The 22,383-nt window shown below is 43.0% G+C and overlaps 1 protein-coding gene across 1 annotated transcript; it reads left to right on the top strand.

The window, feature by feature from the left end:
* Positions 1-3,675: 3,675 nt before the first annotated feature.
* mylipa (myosin regulatory light chain interacting protein a) lies at positions 3,676-20,303 on the top strand. The gene is made up of 7 exons (XM_079367702.1): positions 3,676-3,952; positions 5,130-5,320; positions 13,958-14,143; positions 15,742-15,939; positions 16,062-16,226; positions 17,133-17,556; positions 18,710-20,303. The coding sequence occupies exons 1-7, from the start codon at positions 3,866-3,868 to the stop codon at positions 18,905-18,907; spliced, it is 1,449 nt and encodes a 482-aa protein (XP_079223828.1). The 5' UTR covers positions 3,676-3,865; the 3' UTR covers positions 18,908-20,303.
* The last annotated feature ends 2,080 nt before the right edge of the window (positions 20,304-22,383 follow it).

Consider the following 22,383-nt stretch of genomic DNA (forward strand, 5'->3'; position numbering starts at 1 on the left):
CAATGTTCTCAGAGATCCAGAAAGGCAGAAAAACAAATGTTAACTCCGACTGTGCTGTTCTGAAAATAGCCTTTCTAATTAGTAAGCGACAGTGAGCGCATGGATCAACACCCAGCCGTCACGCAAAACCAATCTCACTGATTACTCATTAAAATCTAAGCCGCTTTTAAATCAGGAATAAAACAAACTTTGATTTGATGATTAGAATAATTTACTGATTGTTGCAATAATCAGTCTAGCTTGATGGGTGAATAATAAATACTATTCTGAAAAAAGGCAACCGAGTTGTTCAACTTCATGTTCAATCCATCAACTTTTGGCTCCGAGACAGCCACACTCCCTCCGCCAGCTCCTTAGTTCTCTCTGACAGCTTCCACTCTGCCCTGTAGCGCAAATCTTCCCTCTCGTCGCCGGAGTCTACGAGCTCGATCCTTAAAAACATTTCCTTTTCCAGGATCATTGAAGCCAACACGGAGTCTGTAGCTTGTTTGGCTCTTGGCAATCTGGGGGAGGAACGAGAAATCCCAAGAAAACGTGCTGGACCACTTTTAACCCCTCTGCTCTTCACTTCTTTTTCCTCGGCTTTCGCAGATGTCACACCTCTGTCGTCTGATGTGGATGTGTTTGAAGAGCTTTCATTGGTTGAATCGGAGCTGACTGTCGACTGTGTGTCCTCAGATTGGTCAAGGTCCGCTTGGTAGGCTAATTTCCTGCCCGTCTGCCTGTTGATTGACAGACAAGGAGGCCAACGCAGGGAGAGACATCTCGTCACTGCCAGCCATAACTCCTGAGGCCTGAATAAGCCTGACCTTTGAGGTTGAACCGTGTCGCAAAAAGTCTCCCGTTTTTCCAATAAAACGCACTCTGCTGCTAATTCTGCTTCCACCTGCTGTGTGATGGGTAGTCCGTTAGAGTTGTTCTGCGACAGTTCATCATCACTGTCCTCATCCTTTGGCTGTAGTAGTTGATTATCTTCTTCGAGGCTGAAAGAGCAGCTGAACCTCTGGCTTCTCTTCATCACACTCTCTGCCTCCACGTCTGAATCCGACGATGAATCTTCATCCGATGAACTTCCACATGGGGATGACTGACTCGAGGAATCCCTTGACTGTTGTTGTTGACTCTCGTCGGACTCAGAGGAGCTGCTCGCCCTGTGGCCTTTCCTCATATTGGGCACACAAGTCCCTCTTTTTTGCTTAATCCGTCGGCTGCTTGACGCTGCCCTTCTTAAAGCTTACAAGAAATAGAATGACAGGGGAAAAAAAGCAATGCAATCAAGAATACCACAACAAAAATAACAACAGCCGCAGCAGCTCTGCTAGCATGGCACTTGCTGACATAATATCTGCTTCAAGAGGCACAGCTTTGGCTATGGAGACGGGCAGTGATGACGCTGTGATGTCATGTGCCCACATGCAAACACACACACACACACACACACACACACACAAAACCCTGCGTGGTTATGTTTTCACGCTCCAGTCGAGTCAGCGGTGACTTGCCTCAAAGGGAAGTGATGTCAAACTGCATGATGTCATAACTTGCCGCGAACCAGGAGTCTGCGAATGTTTGTGTGAGAGCGCAGATGGTTAAAAAAAAAAAAAAGACCCCCACCTCCCCTAAAATGTTGACCTAGATGATTATTTTCTACTAGCTGTGGGACTGGAATTATTTTAGCGATTGCTGCTTTGGTATTCAGCTCAAAAAATATAATTGAGCTGCTTTGAGTATTAAAGTACACTGGCTCAAATTAGAGCTTCAAAAATCAGCACTGTTTCTTTAAATGTACTATTTCATACAAAAAAAGTGATCTAAAACAGATTTAACACTTTACAAATATTGAACATCTTATCTCTAATAGTGTTTCAGGTACATCACAGATACGTTTTTTTATTTGTTTGTTCATGTATTTATTGTTACTTCTGTTTTAAATCAATAGGACAGCGGGAGAAAGACAAACCGAAAAGCTGACTCCCAACAGCTGTGCACCTGCAGCTGCTCTGCGTGTACAGTGGATGTTAGGTCACTTGCTGCCTTCAATGCTTTTCCATTTATGGTTAAGAGAGGCTGCTCGCACTTCATGTCTCTGTGTTCAATCACTCCTCACCTCCTTACATCACCACAGGGCAAAAGGACAGTTGCCGCCATATACTCCAGACTGAGTGACCGTTTAACACAGAAACACACACACAGACACTTTTGTATTTCATTTAGTTGTAGTAAAAGTCAGAGTGAAATGATCCAAAATCAGCTGAACATTTTACGATACCTTCCCGCAGAGCTGAATTCCACACACAGATACTAAATACTGATTACATGTTTGACATTAAACATGTCAAACATGTTGATTTCTTTAGGTATCATTTCACACCATTATTAATTAAACCCTTTTGTTTACACCTACTTTTTATAATTACACCAAAAACCATCCCTGTAAATGACATCGTTTTAGTTTAAAGTGCGTCACTCAGTTTGTATAGCATCAGCATTTTTGTTATCTTCACCAGTTGATATAAAACATCCTCATATAGACAGAAACACACAAAGTGTATCCATCTGGAATTCAATTGTCAACTCACTTTTAGTGAAGTCTCAGTATATTTTTTTAAAACAATGAACTGATACGTTTTTCAGGGGCTCCTTTTGTGTCCTGCTGTATCTCTGAGTCATTGATGTTACGTCAGGAATGCAGTGGTAGGAGAGTCCAAAAATATGGAGGCACACTGTACTCTGAGATGTCCCCTGGCAGACAAACATGGGGCTTGGCTGCACACCATGCCTCCTAAATGCAAGTATTAGCGTCCGACTGCAGTGCTCTCCAGTTGTCTGGCCTAGCCAGCCTTCTACACAAGGAACTACATAATAATGCCCCCAAAAAAATGCTCTTTCCAAAAAAAAAAAAATTTAAATTACCTAGAAATGTTATTGTTAAATAGTTGTCAGTTCTGTAAAGTGGTCCCTGACAGAAAAAGACTTACAACCACTAAGCAAGCAGAATTCAGGGTCAGGACAAAGTCAAAGGTTCTTCAAATGTGTCCATATGCCATAAAATAAATCAAAGTAAGCTCCTTATGATTTGATTACACCTCATATCGAAATAAAAAAACGATTGTTCTATCATGTCATGGCCTAGATAAGGAGGCTATAACAATAATAATAATAATTTTAAAAAAAGGGTAGACTGGCAACAGGAATGGGTTAGGTCACTCCGGGTGTAACACAAGTAAGAGAGAAAACAGATGTGGTGGAAAGAAATTGAGTTTCGAACACAACAGGGCTACTGCCATCATGAACATTTCATAAGAGCTCGAGACTGTAGATGCAAGTAAGTGACGCAGAGTCCCGTTATCCGAGCTATTTCTGGACATTCCCATTCATTATTCACAAAAACCAAGGGGGGGAGAACCGTATACAAGCCATTAAACTCACCCCAAAGTCTGCTTAAGCTCGCTGAAATGTCCAATATCATTAGGAGCAGGTGAGTTGAAAGCTACTTCAAGTCCCTGCAACAGGCTGGCCAGATGAGGGCGCAGCGAGCCCCCACCCCCCTCACACTTCCAGGCACGGGAGGTGAGCTCGAGTCAGAACAGCTTGCAAACGTAACACGACTTCCGATTGGTTCGATTTTTTTTCAGCGCTTATGTCAAGTTGTCTGTCATTGGACAGCTGCAAGTAGGCGGTGCTGTGCACGGCATTTCATTGATATAGACTACAGCTGGTGGCTTCAGATTCGCCACACGGAGAGGAAAGGCAGAGAAAGTGACGATTGCTTGATGTAGGGTTTTTTTTAAAAAGAAGGCTCGAGGAGTGTTTTATTATTTTTTAATGAGTGGCATACCAAAGATTTAAACAAGACACAGCCAAAATGCTTTGCCATGTTACTCGTCCGGATTCGGTGGTTATGGAAGTGGAAGTTGACGCGAAGGCGAACGGTGAAGACTGTCTGAATAAGGTAGGCTGTTTTTATATTTTATAATAAGACACTTGTTTTATTTGTATAGACAAAGTGTATATAAGATAGTATAGATCAGCTAAAGTTGTCATGCCAAACTTTAAAATTTGTGGTTTTGCGAAACTTCATGTTGATGGAGCAGTTGCTTCGGCATGACTTATATTCCTGTAAATAACATTGAGGTTGATCACACTTTCTGCACGACAGGGGATACTTAGATGTGCCTTTTTTATGAATATGAGAAAAAAAATGTCCAAACACTTAGCAGAAAACCATGTGGACACATGTGCTTTATTGTTGCACACAGGGGATGGCGGAAACAAAATGTTCTATCGTCTCATCATTCCATAACGAAATGCATCCATCTTATTAAAATGTGACTTGATTATATCCAGGAACCTTCAGCTGTTCCTACCATTGTGGTCAAACTTCCCTGGCTTTTTGCTTTTACCTGCATGGCAAACTAGTCGGAGGCAGATGGCTTGGCCAAGGTTACTAGAGTTCATTCTTCAGCGTTAAAGCTCGACTCAAACTGAAACCTCAGTCTCAAAACTTCGTCCTTAAGATTTTCCTCACACAGTGGACATGAGCAGAGTATCACGCGAACTTTTTCTTTCATCAGTAGCCTCTAGTTGTTTTTTTCTCTCTCCTTAGTAAATGAAAAGCTATTTCATATGCATGGTACATCCCCAACTTGCCGTGGGTTTGAATGAGATTTATCCCAGCCTCCGGGCTCCCTGCAGACCTCCACCAGCAGTTATGTAATAACCTCATGGCTACCGCCGCTCAGGGGGCGTGGGATTGAGGGTTTGATGAGCCCCTCTTACCCCTGGAGAGCCTCCAAGTTTACTTCCTCCCTATCATGAGTTCTCAGTATGTTAATGGGATTTATCTGTTTGAGAGTAACACTGGGGGTAGTAATAGAACTCCTATAAAACAAAAGATCTTCTGTTTTTTTTTTTTTTTTCAGCCATGTGCAAATCTTGTGCCACATCATCACCAATTCCTTAAACTGGTGATTGTTGCACCCCCTAAAGACCCTTTATAATGTTATTTCTGTAACTCTAAGGAATCCCCTGCAGTTATTAAGTTGGTTGCAGGATCCTGTTTGAATTTCTCTGTGCCATATCCATTATTGTGAACCATTTATTTGATCTTTTTTTTTTTTTTTTTTCAGGTTTGCAGAAAGTTGGGTATAATAGAAGTGGACTACTTTGGGCTGCAGTTCACTGGCAGCAAAGGTGAGAACCTGTGGCTGAATCTGAGGAACCGTATATGCCAGCAGATGGATAATGTGACGCCATGTCGACTGAGGCTGCGAGTCAAGTTCTTTGTGGAGCCACATCTGATTCTGCAGGAACAGACGAGGTATGCTTACCAACTCGCATGCTGCAGAAATATTGTGGGCAAATCTGGCACATGATCACATTAGTTCACTGGCGAACGAGCATAACCTGCAAACCAGCTTGTTAACTCGCGTATGTGTTACGATTTAATTATTCAAATGTTTTCCACTGATATGCAATGAGGAAAACACACTGGGTCACAACAAACCGTCGTTACTGAATTCCCCAGGCATAATCTCATCACTTGCTTCCTTTACAGTGAAATGCCCTGTAGTAACCTCTTCCCCGAGCTCTTCCGGGGGTTATTGTAGGTCGTTTAGCTCCTCCAGCTCCAGGGAGGAAATGTGATCCAGCAGCTTTGGGAGCCGAGTGCTGCTCTGTCTGCCCCCAGGGACCCTCTGTGCAGCAGCCAGGACCTCTGTCACTGCCCCCATTCAACTAAGAATAACTTTTGTTGTGCTTTTTTTTTTTTGTTTCAATTGTTTGTGGCCATTTTTGTCGAAACAAAAGCACAGCCCTCTGTTTGACATTTTTGCACATGCTGTTTGGAAACTATGGGACTGGCCAGTGTACGGTGTTTACCGTTTGGTTTGCGTTGTGACAGACTGTGTTACTATTGATTGAGTCACTGTTGCATCTGGTATCCATCCAATTTTCATGCACCCGTTGTGAAAACGAAGGCAATTTATTTATTTTTCTTCAAACACAATCACCAGAAATAATCTTGCCTTAGTAAAGGTGGGGGGGGGGGGGCACACTGGTGGGGAGCAAATTAGTTTTGGTGTCTTTTTAAACTGTTTGAGAACACACGCTGTTCTTGCCCTCTCGCTAACACATACACATGAGAAGTGTTCATTAACCTGACATGTATCTGCATTGGCCTGAATTTGTCTGGCAGTCCATTTGGCAGTCAGTGTCTGCCCAATTCACTCACTGCTCCCCTCCCTCCTCCATCTCTATCAAATATAAAGAGTTCAACTTTGCTCTCTTGCCATATTTTTATTGCTGTCTGATATTAACCGTCAGTAATCCCACTTCCTCTCTGTCTGTCTCACCCCCCCACTCTCCCTCCCCTCCAGTCTGGCCCATATTTGGCAATCTTTTGAAGAGGAAAAAGGGAAAGGCTGCAGGGGCAGAGAGCGTAAGGTTGGAGGACACTTGGCTGCCTGCGCCCTGACCTCTGCTAGATTAGCGGGGGTTATCAGCAGATGGCTGGCGTTGGGTGGGGGTGGGGGTCGCATGGCGGTGGAATAGGTGAGATAAAGATGAGAGATGGCAAGCGAGGGTATGTGGGGTTGCCTCTAAGAATAACTCATACGTGGCGTGGTACAAAGCAACACGCTGTCTTGTTGTTTGATTTTGGCGCAACGTGCACACCATCCATCTGCTCACATGTCATTTTATTTGAATGGTCGCGGTGCAAACATGGGCAACAGTTTCAGAGATGAAAGCGAGCATAAACGCTACACAGCAGAGGCATTAATCCATCCAACACAGTTTACAAAGAGGAGAAAGTGAAAGTTTTGTCAACTTTGTGAAATTGGGTAAGATTTGTGTTAGAGCTTTTTTTTTTTACTATTATTTCTAAACATAGAATTACAATTTCTAACCTAACTAAAATTCTTTTTTTTTTTTAACAATTCAGAATTTCAGTATATTTGTTCCAGTGCTGTCACCTTTGACCTACTAAGGCTAAAACAGCCTCTCTGATTGAAGACTAGCGCCTCATCATGCATACCATAGACAACCCTCCATTATCGTGCATTTCCTTTTCGTACAGCTCTTCTGCTAAAAGCAGCTGTATGCTCGAGCCGGGGGTGCAAAGTGTGGACAAAGCAAAGAGCCTGTACAGTAGCCCAACTCTGAGCCGTGTGCTGAGGGGTGGGCCCCTTTCCCCACACCCTTCTTGCATGTATAGGCCTTCTTACATAACCTGCCTGAACGGAGCGCGCTCAGAGCCGCTTATATAAGCACAGTGTACTCTGATGACACGTTTAGCCCAGCACATCAGTATTTGAACGGGCGCACATGCTGCTCACTATCTGGGTACTTTGTGATAATTAAATTCTTCTTTTAGTCTGGCCCTTCTCCTGTGTTTAGAATGTGATGTCCAGGCTAAAGCTTTGGGTATTTAAACCATGAATGTGACTGATCATGGAACACGTAGAGGATTAATATCTATAACAAAAGGTTTCATATGTGACCTTTTTGATAATTGGGGGGGGCTTGATGCTGATGCTTTCCTCCACATATATCTATATATATTTAGATTTCGTTCAGAATTCTTTGTCAGCCATGTCCTCTGTTTGTAGCGCTTTTTATTTAATCTCATTGCTTTTAGAATCTTCATTCATCCATATAGTATTTCTACGCATGCTGTCAGTAATGCACTTTTTTTTGGCAAAGCCTAATCTTTCTATTTTGGGCTTTTGAAGGTGCCACATTGAACAAAGACAGACTCAAGGACATTCATTTCTCCCAATGGTTTGAGAGGGAGTTTGTTGGGCACTGAAAGTTGCTTCAAACTGTCTCTTACAAATGATCCTATTCCTTTCTAGAATGTAGGAGTTTATAAAAGCAACTCTTTTGTATTTCTGTGACGTATCGGCCCATGTCATATAACTGGCGTTCTTCAGGAAGCAACACTTTGTGTTAGTGAAGGAACACCGACCCAAGGGCCTCAACAGCAGCCTGCGTTATCTGCGTCATTAACCAGCACTTACTCGGGGGTGTTTGTGCTTTAAATACGTGAATGTTTCCCCTTCATTAGCCCTCGTATTTAACATTCTGATCAGGCACACACTGGATATTCCGGCAGGGCACATCTATTAGTACATGCTTTATCTGAGGTCCTGATTGTTAACCCCTTTAACCCCTTTGGGAGTTAGCTTATCTTTCACTGAAATTCAAACAAGACGGCAAATGAGTTTTAACATAGTAGGAATCCGTTTTTCTCATTTGCATCCTGTGAAAATGTCAGTTTTCCTCAAACATAGAGTTACTGACTAACCCTCATACACATGACCTTTGTCATCAAAGTAACCAAGAATAACAAACACACTGAGAATATGTGCGTTTGTCTTTGAGCTTTCCTTTTAGTCTCTCAGATAAACATCATTACACATTCCCGAAAGCGTCTCTTCAGTTATTCAGAAATATTCCCACACTGCAAGTATTTCTATCCATTTCCAATCTGTCGAAGTCGGGCCAGGAATCTTTCTCTCCTTATATAATCACAGTCGGTTTAAAGACACGCTGGCCAACGGGACCAGAGACTCCGTAGAAGTCAATGCATTGGCGGTCTGTGAGTTAGTCTTGCATCAGAATATTGATTCATCTTGGGCGTTCCCTTGACCTTCCCCCTAGTGTATGATGGGATACGTTCCAACAGTACGCAGTGTTCACAGAATTGGACAGCTGAGGAAATGATTCATAAAGAAAGATGCCACTTTTTTTTATTGATTTACCAACAACACTACAGTTTGTTTTCTCCATCAATCAGCTGTTTGTTTAAAGTTAATCTAAGAATACTCAGAGAGAAGCATAAAATTCTCAACTAAAGTTTTAGCACAGCCTCTCTCTCACGCAGTGCTCTGCAAATTGAGAACATTTATTTCCGCTCACAGACCGGATCAAGCCAAAGATCACACAAAAAGCTTGTTTGAAGCTTTTATCAGCATGCTCCGATGATAATAACTGGCTTTCTCTTTTCCCGCAAGTTTCTGTCTTCCTGCGTCTGTTGTGCACTCGAGTAACCCAGCCCCTGGTTTGAAGTTCTAACGTTAGCCTTCGTCCAAGAACGACAGTCGTTTCATTTGTTCAGGGTCCTCACCTAGGAGGATCAGTGTCGCCCTTTAATTACAGTTTCACCATCCAGTGCAGAGCACCAGGCGTTCAGCACACAAACGGCGTCTTTGTTTTATTGCTGCATAGATTTCAGCTCCGAGCAAAGATGTGTGATGTGTTCAAGGCTTGAAATGATTGTTTTGCAAGTCCCTGGTAAGTACATGATTAAAGCTGTAATAAGTGTTTCAGTGTCTGACTTTCCGTCGTGCCCACGCCTTGAAGGTGTTCAGCAGAGTTTACTAAAGTTCGTTGACTGATAGTAACCTCTGAGAGCACACAGCTCCCGGCTGTGTGATATTTGACTAGCTTACAAACCACATTGTTGAAAGGCCGAGTGATGAGTTCTGAAACTCGGCATGCGATTGGCTGGACGTGGTTGCAGTCTCCAGGCAGAGGTGTTGGGTTTCAGATTGAGGGGACGTTTTGTTCTTCTGTGCTGCAGAGCAGCCTACAGAAGGAATAGACACTGGCTTAAGGCAGAAAACATTACATGAGACAAAGGTTTTTATAGAGGAGATGGGTGGACTGGAGAGTTTACTAGACTTTGTAACGAGTGTCGACCGTTTTGTTGTTCCTTCTTCCCTCCAGCATCAGACTAAATACAAAGACATGTCAAATTGTCTCAAACGGTTTTCATCTTGCGACATACTGAGCAAAATGAATCTACTGGGGGGAAAAAAATCAAAATATCTCACCCCGGTCCCCCAAGTTCAGCTCCTTTCCAGTGGCCTATTTTTTGTTCCTCAGAGTTCAGGCTCGCTTTAATTGCATTATTCCGGCTAGGCAATTGGGTATTCAAGCATTACCGCAGCACCAACATACACAAACTCCCCCCCCCCCCCCCCCCCCCCCCCTGCCCACGAACCACTACTTTGAAAAGCTTTTATTTCCCTGTTTAACGATTGCATTCACAGCGCTACCAAGACTGTAAATGAACAAGCCTCTTAAGACCGTGATTATCCTGGTAGGCCACAACAATGATTGAGCTGCATGCAGCATAACACAATGAAAGTAGGCTAGGAGACTTTGGTCTCGACTCAGACTTCCTGCCATTCAGTCTGCGTCTTGCATATTAGTCGGGGTCAGTCTAAACAACAAGCGAACACGAAAGTGGCTGCTGTGTGTTTGAAGCACACTTCTGGGATGACTCTGTGATGATGCGTGCACAATATCGCTGATTAGTAATGCGTGTTAGTCCTTGATGAAGGGGGGGGGGGGGGGGCTGAAGCATCCTAAAGAGATGTCGAGCCGCAGAGAAAGAGAGGCTGATGCAGCGTGGCATCGTCGTGTCCCAGCAAGAGACAGATTGAAGTGTTCTCCGTCTAACCGCGTGTGAGAGTGACTCGGCCTGACAGAGAGGACAGTCGAGAGTCACAGCGTCTGAATAGACCATCATTTGCTTGAATGCCTGTTTGGTTGAGCATGGCTTTCATTTATCTGTTCTGCTGTCTGTAGTCTTGTCACCTTGGTTACCATGTGAACCTGATGGGCTTCTGGAAAGATCAGCTTTGTGTCCACACGTGTCCTGTCATTTTTTTTTACGAGTGGAACTTTTTTATTTTTATTTTTTTTTGTCTCCACAGACAACATTTCCAAAAGGTACAGAATCATGACATTTTTTGACGTTCACGTTCCATCAGCCTTGCACTTCATGCAGGGAGAGGATTGAATGGATTTCTGGACTGTGCCTGCCTGGGCTTTAATACCTTGAGAGTTGCTGTCTCAGCTAACAGCTGTCCCGGGACAGCTGTCTGAAAACTCTGAAATCTTCTTAATGTAGAGGGGAAATGAAGTACACACAGATGTGGCCCTTAATATGAAGCAGACCAAAAAAAAAAAGAAAGAAGAAAAACACAATTTTGTAATCGGCACAAACCCCGCTTCACGTGTTTTCTTAGCGTGTTAGTGAGTTCCCATTGTTGTGCGAGGGCCGTGTTTGGAGCAGATACAGTAGCAGCATCGCTTCACAGGGGCCTCAGCGGGACAAACTGTTGCCACCTTCTTATCCAGCGTCTGTTTGTTGATGTTTTCATGGTGTTTTTCTTTTTGTTTTTTCAGAGCGCATATCTGATGTGTCTCACGCAGCCTCGGGGAAGTCGAACAGGAACAACTCTGAACTTTAGTTACCTCTGCCGCGACTTGCTTGTTAACCTGTTCTACTGTGTGGTTGTTAATGACACCTTTTTTTTTTTTTTTTTTTTTTTTTTTTTTTTTTCCTACCAACTGATCACAGGAATTTTGGCATGAGCTCAGCAAAGCACGTGCATCTGTTTACACTGGTGGGCGCTTCACAACAGCAGGAAAGCAGGTGCGGGACGTCTTGCTCAGCAGCCTGCATGACAAAAGTTGCATACCGTGGGCGCACGCTGTCACAGATGGTGGTTAAAATGAAACGAGGCTTTAGCACATGCGGTTACACTCTGCAAGTCTGCCCATGTTTCTCACTCAGTGTCATGGATCAACTTACCAGGCAAGAACAAGGGAGCGTTTAAGATGTCAGATGCTCTGCACATTTGGCGATATTAACTTTTTGCCAATCCTCTGCCTGGACTCTAGTAAACCTCCGCGGCTTGCCCTGTAGTAACCCTTTGTCGGCAACCTGTAGTAACCTCCCAGTCAAATCAGCCCTATTGTTTGCATCAGGCAGGTAGCTAAACTAGCAGCGCTTCATCACATGATGCCTGCTGGGCTTGACACAATAGGGCGCACTGTTAGTGTGTGTGTGTGTGTGTGCGCGTTCGTTGGAGGGAATGGGATGTTTAACACCATATCAAAGCGCTGTTTGTTATGCCTGAGGCTAGTCAGCCACGGGGGCTTCGTTGTTATGGTCAAGCTTTATCAGGGGCGGTGTAGACCGGCTCTGTTTGTCTGCCTCACAGCTGCTTCTGCTGCTGTTGCTGCTCCTTGGAAGCTCACTGAATCAGGCAGAAAGAGGTGTGCCGGTGTTGTTGCATATCCAAGAAGGCACAATACACAACGCGCGTTTATTCTACCGCCAGTTCTGCCCTGCTAGATCAGGATTACTAAGCTTTCTCATACGGGCTTTCTGCAAGTGTTAAAAGCCCTAATGGACTCACCCCAGTGTCCTCTTTAGTCCCAAAGAGGTAGAGCTTCAATTTTCCTACGAAATAATGGTTTTAAATGGAGTCTGAATTATTTTTCTTTTTAACAAAGTAGCCCTTTAAACCCTATAAATATCCTTTTAAATCCCTTTAATTCCGGGTGTGACCTAATTTGCACAAATTGCACGAATCTCACTTTGCGTCACACTTCAAAGAGAGCTGTAACCTCAGGGAAGGTTTTTTTTTTTTTCTTTTTTCTTTTCTCTCCAAAATAACAAGCGGTCCTCTGGGATGTTGGCTATTAAGTGCCACCTCAAAAAAGAAAATCAGCTACATCTCCTAAACCATTAAATTCTTGAACTCCTGTTGACACCGGATGTTGAATGAACTTTATTAATGTGTCTGAGAGAATTTAAAAAAAACCCCAAAAAACCGAGTGTACTAACAGGATACCGTCCAGTCTAACAACCAAAAAGCTGTCCGACTGGTTTGTTTCAAAAGCAGCTGACGGCAAGGCTGGTGCCTGGCCAATCTTCTTAGGGTTACTGTGCCAGAGGTCGTCCCAAGGAGGGATCTGCTTAGGTTACTTCAGTTCATGATGTCAGGATTGAGTCAGTCAGGGTGTATCTGCTCTCCACATTGGGTTTCCTGCTGCGTGGAGCAAGAATTCCTCACATCTTGTGGTCAAAACAATGGAAAGGACCTGCCGTGGCTTATTTGAAAATTGAGCTGTTTTTTTCTGAGCCCGACCGGAACTCAATGTACTCGTATAATAGTTCAGACCAAACAATAACAATTGTTCAATCTTTTGAACCATTTTCTCAACTTTCAGGGTATAAAACCTGCTCAATTTGAGCAACCATTCCCATTTTCCCAAGATTTGACTTTAAATGGGCATGATGCATGGTCGTGGGGTTATTTAACAACATTTTTGACAATGAGCCACAGAGTGAGAGCTACAAACCTGATGACTTTCTCCACAAAGTTGGCAGGTTAAAAGTCCAAGCATCTGCTAGAGAGAGGGGAGGAAAAAAACCATCACTCAATGTTGCAGCTCCTCTCTGACTTCCTCTTTTAGAGCCTGTACCAAATTGCCTTTATAAGGGGAAGCTCAAAAGTGTGCTTTGAGGAAGATGTTGAAAAAGAGAGAGTGAGACAAAAAAAAAACAAAAAAAAAAGGGCAGTTGATGCCACAGTTGCTTTTGCCACTTCTGCTCCCACACAAACACCAGCTGCCTGTGGTGAAACTCGATCCCTGTAACCAGCTCCTGCTCTGGCCTGTGTGTGCTGCAGACGTGCTGACTCTTCATGATGACACTCAGATGAACTATGAAAGCAGGCACTGTTTGAAATTGGCTCCTCAATGGCTGAGCTGATCACATTACCTGTTCCTGCTTAAATGTGTTGTTCAAGAGTTGGCAATGGTGCCATAATAATAATATACATATGATACTACTGCGATATTTCACATTTTGCCGCCCGAGAATATCCTGCAGTTGTTTTTTCTTCTGCTAGAATTAGGCAATGCATTGCAAAGCTATACAGCAGAATCACTGTGTTGTGATGTTTTTTATTATCATGCGTAGCACATCGTGAGATGCCACGCCACGGCGAGACTTCTCCCTCAACACAACACCGCTCACACGATCACACTGCAGTGCTGTTTTACGTTTGTCTCCAAACCCCTTGCCAGAGTTGCGTCCTGCAGCATCGTGTTTTGACCACTGTTCTCGTCTCTCCTCGTCCACCAGGCACGTCTTCTTCATGCACGTGAAGGAGGACCTCCATAACGGTCACCTGCGAATGGGCTCCGAACAAGCGGAGGAACTGAGCGCCCTGCTGGCACAGGCCGAGTTCGGCGACTACAACCAAAACACAGCGCAGTACTGGTACTCGGAACTGTGCGGCGAGGAGCCCAGCACGTCCACCATGGACAGGTACGACGCTCTTGACCTACGATTGACCGCACAACTTTTACGACATCGAGCCAATCATTTACTGCGTCCCTCACATTGTCAGAGCTCTTGAGGCGTCGTCCTCGACTGCCTCTGAGGGAGGCGAGAGTCCATAAAGTCTAGATAAAAAGTCAACAATGGCTCGTGGCATTGAGCCAGGAATAGATTAAAGTGATATAGAAAGAAACCACGATAAATCAAAATGCTCAGTTTAGTCAAACATGCTCCTAAAGTGCGTCAACAATACGCAGAGATAAACTGAGTGTATCTTTTGCTTCGGCAGCAGTTATATAAAACGCACTGCCTTGCTTTCTCTCATAGATTTGCAGAGGTGACGCCAGATAAGAGTTCATCTCACGTTTCGTTGGCTTACATACTCGCGTAGCGTGTTTGCACTGACAGGACCTCCGTCTTCAGTGTCGCCTCTGTAACTAACAAAAGGGTGACCACGTTTCATAGTTGCAGCATTTTTGAGTTTGTGAAAATGGATTCTATAGAAGTGTTGAAGCATAACATCACACTTTCCGAGACTTACTGCAGCGGAATAAACATCCCTTGCAGAGCTTCCTAGAACCATTTGTCGTGCACATCTGCTCCTCCGATGCCTTAATGAGACATTATCAAGCCACATCTGCTGAACCTGCTTCATTAAATGATGTGAATACTACGGAGCGAGATCTGTTCAAACCTTCACTCAACCCCAGCCAGTTTATAATGTATGCAGCTGCAGGAATGTTCAAGGCACTTCATTAATTGACCTCCTAATTGTAGCTCAGCGTGGTGTGCAGACGTTGTATGCATGCCATGAGCAGGGATGGGATAATAAGAAGTGGTAAACCGCTAAGGAGCTGTAACTTCAAAAAAAAAAAAAAGTGTCAGTCCTGACGATGTAAATAAACTTTATCAGGGGAAAAAAAAGTAGGTCAATTAAAAAAACACCCTGAGCACAACACAGAGTTTATTTTGAAAGGGGGATGGTGCATATGATGCTGATAATGTCATGTGACTGTTTAATTAAAGACTCTTTAGGAAACCAATTTGTGCAATAACATGTCTTTGTATACAGACTAATTAAAATTGCAGAGCCTTAATATCTAAATGCAACAATGCATTTATTTTCTTTACACTGAGCATTGTTGTCCGTGCTAGCAACATACCGACCTCTATATATAAAACTACTTTTGTCAGTGTAGCTTTGATAAAATAAACTTGAGGAGAGAAAACAAAAGTGAGACAACAGGTACACACGCATTATAAAGCCACAGTTTGTGAAAAATCAGCAGGCCCCATACAAGCATCCATCTCTGCCCTGCCTTAGCAGTCATCTTAAGTATAGTTCACCGAAAATAACCGGTTAAACATCAGAGCTTTCTGCCTGGAGGTGCAAATCAGCTTTGACAGCGAAATTGCACCAGAAGTGCATTTATCCTGCTTATATAATTCACCTATAGCTTCACAGTGGGTGACCCTGCTTGTAAGATTATCTGAGTGAAATGCATCGTGTCGGAGATTGTCATTCCTGATCTCAGCTGGAGAGCTAAATAATCCTAAATAGTTTTCTTTTCTCTCCCCTTCTGCAGTATCATTTCCAGACACAAAGCTCTGGAGGGCTCGAGTCAGGCCTCTGTGGAGTACCAGGCCCTGCAGCTGGTTTCGTCCCTGGAGCATTACGGCGTGGAGTGGCACTGGGTTCGCGACGCAAACGGCCAACGTTTGGCCATAGGAGTCGGACCTGAGGGGATTGCCATCTGCAAGGAGGACTTCAGTTTAGTCAACAGGTACGCTATACCTAAACGTTTGAAAACATCTCGTGACAGGGGTTTCGTTTAAAAAAACAAACAAAACAAAAAAAAACACATCGGCTTTACGTAACAATGTCTTTTATTTTTTTTATCTTTAGAGTAAGCTATCCAGTCATCCAGATTGCCACCCAGTCAGGGAAAACTGTGTACCTAACCGTGACCAAGGACACAAGCGACAGCGTGGTGCTTTTGTTCAAGCTGATCAGTAACCGGGCAGCCAGTGGACTGTACCGAGCCATCACAGAGACCCACGCCTTCTACAGGTGAGAGAAAACCCAGCACAGGATTCAAGCCTGGATCAACGACTAACACATTCGAAAGCCTTCAAACAGTACAGCTTTTATTTATTTATTTTTTTTTACAACTTTCTGTTTTTTTTCCTCAAAGTCAATTCCAGCTTTAATAATTAGTTCATGTGGGGGGAGACGGTAACAAATTAATTTTCAGCTCTGTAGCTCAAGAGTTTTGTGTTTCAGTCACACAGTGTTTGCAACAGCTGCTTCATAACAACCTGTTTCAATGACACGGAGCAGTTAATGGTCACTGCCCTGCAATAAAGAGAACTAGATTATCTGCCAGGGGGGGGGGGCAGAAGGGGGGCGGAGGGGGGGCAAAATATCCTGACCTAAAAAGCGCCCGGTAAACACTTGTTCTGCTCTACTTGGCATGCAAATGCTCACTGCAAACCAACACATTTGTACATGCTGATAAAGAGTGATCATTCCCACGTTTGAACCCTTTTTTTTATGGTAAAATTGCAATAAAAAAAAAGTAGGCCATATAACAAGTGCTTGACCTGAAGGAGCGTAGTTTTTTTCCAGTGGGTAAAGATTGCTATTCCTGCCTGTCGCTAATCTGTGTGATTGTCTGCGTGGGACTGAAAATTGCAGTGAGCATGACAATTCAACGGCTGAGCCACAAAAATTGCTTCGTCAGTCACAATAATACAAAGGTACAAAAGACAGTCCTGTTGTTTTGTTTTAGGGATGGGTTTTAGCTCAGTCTGCAGATTTATCTCTTTTTTTTGTCGTCTTCATAATGTTTAAGCCAAAAAATGTTTTTGGAATCTGAACAGGATAGTCCTGGGTTGAAATACAACATAGTTGGGTTATAAATGGAGGTTGTGGGGTGTTTCATGTTTTTAAGCCATGTCCTATATTCCTCTGTAGGTGCGACACAGTTACCAATGCAGTGATGATGCAGTACAGTAGAGACTTTAAAGGCCACCTGGCCTCACTGTTTCTCAACGAGAACATCAACCTGGGCAAGAAATACGTTTTCGACATCCGCCGCACGTCCAAGGAGGTATACGACCACGCCCGCCGCGCTCTTTACAACTCCGGAGTGGTGGACCTGAGGTCCCGCTCTGGCAGCGGCGACCCCTCCTCTCCGTCGCGCTCCCCCAGCAGAGACAACCAGCAGGACGAGGAGCTGGACTGCGGGAGCTGCCAGCAGAGCCGAGCCCTGCAGGAGCGTCTGCAGAAGCTCAGGGAGGCTCTGCTGTGCATGCTGTGCTGCGAGGAGGAGATAGACGCTGCCTTCTGCCCCTGTGGACATATGGTGTGCTGCCAGACGTGCGCCAATCAGCTCCAGGTGAGGCTCTGCTCCTCTCATTCTGAAAACGCCTGCTGTTTTTTTTTTTGTTTTTTTTTGTAAATAGTTTGAGCCACAGTGCAAGAATGAGGGCACGCATGCAAGGCCTAGTTGTCCTGAAAGCACGATGTCGCCCTGCTGGACATCATGTTGTACTACAACATAAGACATGAAGCCTGTTTAAGTTTACTAAAAAGCTCGGCCTTAGAGTCGGCACAATTGATAAATACACAAAACATAACAAACTCTTTGGCTTATTTTCCATCTGGATTATGCAAAGGCAGCGATGGATTGTACGCCATATCCACATTACACACCCGAGCTCGCGCTACGTCATGAGCGACAGGAAGCAAGGGAGTGTGGAGCTCTGACACAAGTCAAACAAACTGAGCTTGGGGGGGGTCGAACATGTTTTGGCACGGTCACATCGTCGAGTGCATCCCAACACTGACAGCACTGCTGGCATGAGCCTTAAATGAGACTGCTGATGTCAACAAAACCTTCAAAAGAGACGCATAAAAATGAGTGTGACCACAAAGGCGAGAGAAACGGCTTTAATGTTTGTCTGGTGCACGGCTAAAGACTCCAGGAACTACTACTTGAAGTCACATATTTGAAAGCTTTTAATCACACTTTGGTTTTAACTTGTGATCCTTTTTATTGTCCTTACTGAACCTCTAAAGCTTTGCTTACACTCTGCTGACCTGATCTCCCCCCCCCCCCCCCCGGTTAATCAGCTAATAATTTCCTGCCTTTGTGGCAGCAGATGGTAGGCGTGTGATTATAGAAGGCTGCCAAGTCTCACTTCTATTAGCTTGATTTGAGATACGTGACCCGGCTAATAGACGGAAATCTGGAAGAGGAGATACAAGGGAAGATTGATTACTTACTATATACACATCGGTTATACTTGTTTAGGATTAAGCTCGTCTCATTCAGTCACATGTTCTTAATTTTTAACGCCGCTGTTGGCCAGACAACCTGAGTGACGACTTGATTGGGTTTTTTTCTGGCTTTGACCCCTCCTTAGTTTCCAACGTGTTTTTTTTTCCATGCTGCGCTCCATTATCCTTTGACTTTGATAATTAGAAAAGAAACATTCCTGGCTCGTAACACTCGTCTTTCCTTCTCCCCCCCCCCCCCTCCCCCTCAGTTGTGTCCAGTGTGTCGCTCAGAGGTGGAGCACGTACAGCACATCTACCTTCCAACCTGCACCAGCCTGTTGAGCCTGACGCTGACCGACAACCACCAGCAGCACCGCAGCAACGTTCCCACACCCATCCACAGAGAAATGGCGTCCCCTCACAGCTGCTCGTCGACGGAGTTCGAGCACAAGATCTACCACACATAAAAGCGACTCCACCAAACTCCAGCATGAACTCTTTTGAGCGACACCAGCCCGCTTCAAGGTTTCACAGAGAAGGAACGAAGATACCAAACATATAGAGACTCGCCATAATCAAAGGACGCGCTCAAATCACTCCCTCAGCTACCGTGTGTGTGTTTGTGAGTTTAAGTGTTATTTCAACTCATTTAAGTATTGTTGCCACTGGTTTGAGTGTCACTGTGTCCAGATCGTGTATGTTTTAAACATCATCCCCGGCCAAAACATCGTTTTTAGATTAGGCTCGTTTTGTCTTTAAATTATTGCATCAGTTGACCTGATACAGATTACCTACCAGTCTTTTGTTTTAGTGTTTTTGTCTTTTCTCCACATCAGGCCTCCTAGCCCCACAAATCGAACCGTTTGATGGACTTGAGTGTTTTTGAATATCTAAACACTGTGTACATACAGGTTGATTTTTTTAATTTTTAATGCTTTGACATTTTAAAGCTCCTCTGTTTTGTTATGTGAACATAACTTAATGAAATAACGGAGTGAAATGCGTTTTTTTTTTTTTTTTTTTTTTAAATTTAATTTCTTGTTTGTTTTTTCATGTTTTCCAGCCAATTAGAATGTTTTTAGAGGTGGAGCAGCACTGCACACTAATGAGACAGAGCTGCAGGCCTGTCCGATGATCTGGGGGTTAAATTAGACTCTTCAGAGTGTTTTTAGACTATAGATGTGAAGTGCAGTACTTCGCTGACACTCCCACAACCTCGTTCACCATGAAAACTGGTTTTGTTGACTAACTGCCTCTCGTCCAAAACAACAAGCCTTGTTTCATAATCACTGCACCTTTAACGTGTTTTTTTTTATTTATCTCAATGCCAACAGAAATTAAGAGCCTAAGAACCATTATTAGGGTTTCATTACTATCAGGAATATTCCTGCAGCTGCTTCCTCTAAAAACACCATCCATCTCTTTTCTGATATTTTTAAAAAGGGTACTAGGAGATCTATCTGTGCAATAATTGCTTGCTTTTGAAAAGCTTTTCATTTTTATTTAATTTCAAAAACTATATTAAGAAAAAAAACACAACGTTGTCACTTTACCAAGGAGATGTTCCACATGTGTGTAGGGGAGTTTGGCCTTAATGTAGCAGCAACACCTTGTTTATGATAAACTTTCCACAAAAAGGAAAACTGAATTTCTTTTAACGCTGACTTGATTTAAGCTCAGTCACTGCAGGGGAAGGACTTTTATTTTTCACATTGTACAAGTAGGGATTTGTTTCTGTTTTCTGAAGCAAAAGCCACTATGCTCTGTAAAGTAATTCTTAGAAAGGAATCCTTTTTATATATTCTGTTTTTAACAAAAGACAAAGTATTAATAAAGTTGTTTTTAAAAAAAACAAAAAAAAAACTGTTGATTTATCTGTCTGTGTCTTATGTTCTCCTTCAGCACCATAAATGGATAGTAGTGTTGTATAAATCTAAATCAGACTTGACCAGTTGTTGAAGGGCTCGTCTCTGACTCGAAAGCATTTTAGTCCGACTAGGCGGACTCCGGATTTGAAATCAAGATCACTACTGATAGGCTACTTTTACATGTCACAAATAACAGTCAATAAACAATTGAATAAATTATTGACAATAAAAATCAATAAATTATTATTTTTTCTACCGGCTACGGCAGCAACCTTCCCGGTGTTACAGTCAAAGTAAGTGCAACCCCCTGCAAACATGATATTTATGGTCTTGACCTTGAATTGAATTTTTTGGCCTTTCTTGGTCTCAGATCGCCCCTCTCTCGGGTTTGACTTGCTCCTGATAGCATCTTCTCCAGTTGCATGACACTATTTCAAGTTAACTTCCTTTTTTATATACCGGAATGAATGCATTTGTTTTGATGAAGTCATTTTATTTATTGCCGTAGGCGATCTGAAACAACAGAAAATTGGTAATGAATTATTTTTCCACATTTTGCCTTTTAGTGAGATATTGGATCTCTTGGGACATCCTTCTAATGGAACCCTTCAGAAAGGCAGAAAAATAGTTCTTTGAACTTGTGAGTTATCCTCACTAAGGTCAGAAACTTATCTGAGGGGTTAAAGGGAAAAAAAGGTGACCAAGCTAAAATGGTTGGCTTGACTGACGAGTCATCTCCCTCCTGACTCTTATTATTCATATCAGGCCTCTGTTTCAAGAGACAGATTCACTGACAGATACCAACACGTAGTTCTCCCCTGCTTCCCTATTTTATTAGAATAACTTCCTGTAAATTTATCAAGATAAATCTGTAAACCTGCTATTTTTCATCCATCAGGCCTCAGAGGTTTTAGATGAGACATGTTGAGATGAGAGGTTAAAAAAAGATTTTCCTTGTGACCTGCTCAGAGGAGTGAAAAATAGCTGCCCTGACTTATTGTAAGTCTTCACTTCTCTATCGCACTTCAGGTGTATTGTTCAGGTCAACACATCATTCGTCATTGTCAGTCGAAGCTAGCTCCCAGTGATACACAGAGTCTCAAACAGGTAAAGAAAATGACACGTTGATTATGAAGTCTGGGAGTAAGTGCTGCAACTATTGATTGGTCTGACTTTTCAGGATGTTCCGGATGAAAATGCTTCTTTATCTAATCCAATATCTCTCTCCCTTTTTTTTTTGCTCTCAGCCACTGCTGCCAGTAAACCCGGTCAAGGACACTGACAGCAGCTTCACAGACGGCAGCAGGTTGTTAAAAGATTACTGTGAATACCAGTCAGACAGTCATGCAGAACTCCAGTATCAGGGTCAGTTAATGAAAACATGAAGTTAGTGGGACAAGCTGTATGTTTACAACATTGTTCTTTGTTATCATGAGCATGTGGAGTGTTGGAGAGTGGACTGAACTTTACTTGAAGAACTTTTACCTTTGAGATTTTTGTTTTTATTTAATCGAAACCTTAACAAAGACACGGGCCATGAACATAGCTTCATTATATAAAACAGTAGATATTCATTTGACACCCCTGTCCCTGGCTATATGCTTTTAGGATTAAAACAGAAGCATTATGCTACAGAAACAGTGATGCTATTCACATGTAGAAATTATCAACTCAATAAAAATAAGAGACGTAGTAAGAACAAACAGTAAAATGAGGATTGTAAGAGGAAACACTAAATGTTCCCAGGCTTGCCTCAGTTTCAGCCATGGTTTTACTTCTGTCTTAAAAACATCAAACCTCTTACCAAATGCACTTCTTCATTTTGACGCTTTACAATGTCCACTGAATGTAGCCTTTGTGCTTTGTTTCCAGCTGATTGTTTCTGGAGCGAGGTTGTTCCCACATTTGAAACTCTGATTTATAAAGGAAAAGGTTTATTGACCTCCTTTGTCATCATAAAAAGGAAAGTATTAACAGTATCTTGTGTGCCTAATTATATTAAATAACTGTCTCTATGCTGCTATTAATTTTAAGACATGAACTTAAAGTCCTAAAAAAAAGACCTGCTTTATCAT

Source organism: Symphodus melops, assembly GCF_947650265.1.
Source record: "Symphodus melops genome assembly, chromosome: 18".
Lineage (NCBI taxonomy): Eukaryota > Metazoa > Chordata > Actinopteri > Labriformes > Labridae > Symphodus > Symphodus melops.

Coding starts and splice junctions, on each gene's coding strand:
- mylipa (XM_079367702.1), top strand. CDS start 3,866: ATGCTTTGCCATGTTACTCGTCCGGATTCGGTGGTTATGGAAGTGGAA. Junction 3,953..5,129: donor GTGAAGACTGTCTGAATAAG/GTAGGCTGTTTT, acceptor TTTTTTTTTCAG/GTTTGCAGAAAGTTGGGTAT. Junction 17,557..18,709: donor CGTGCGCCAATCAGCTCCAG/GTGAGGCTCTGC, acceptor CCTCCCCCTCAG/TTGTGTCCAGTGTGTCGCTC.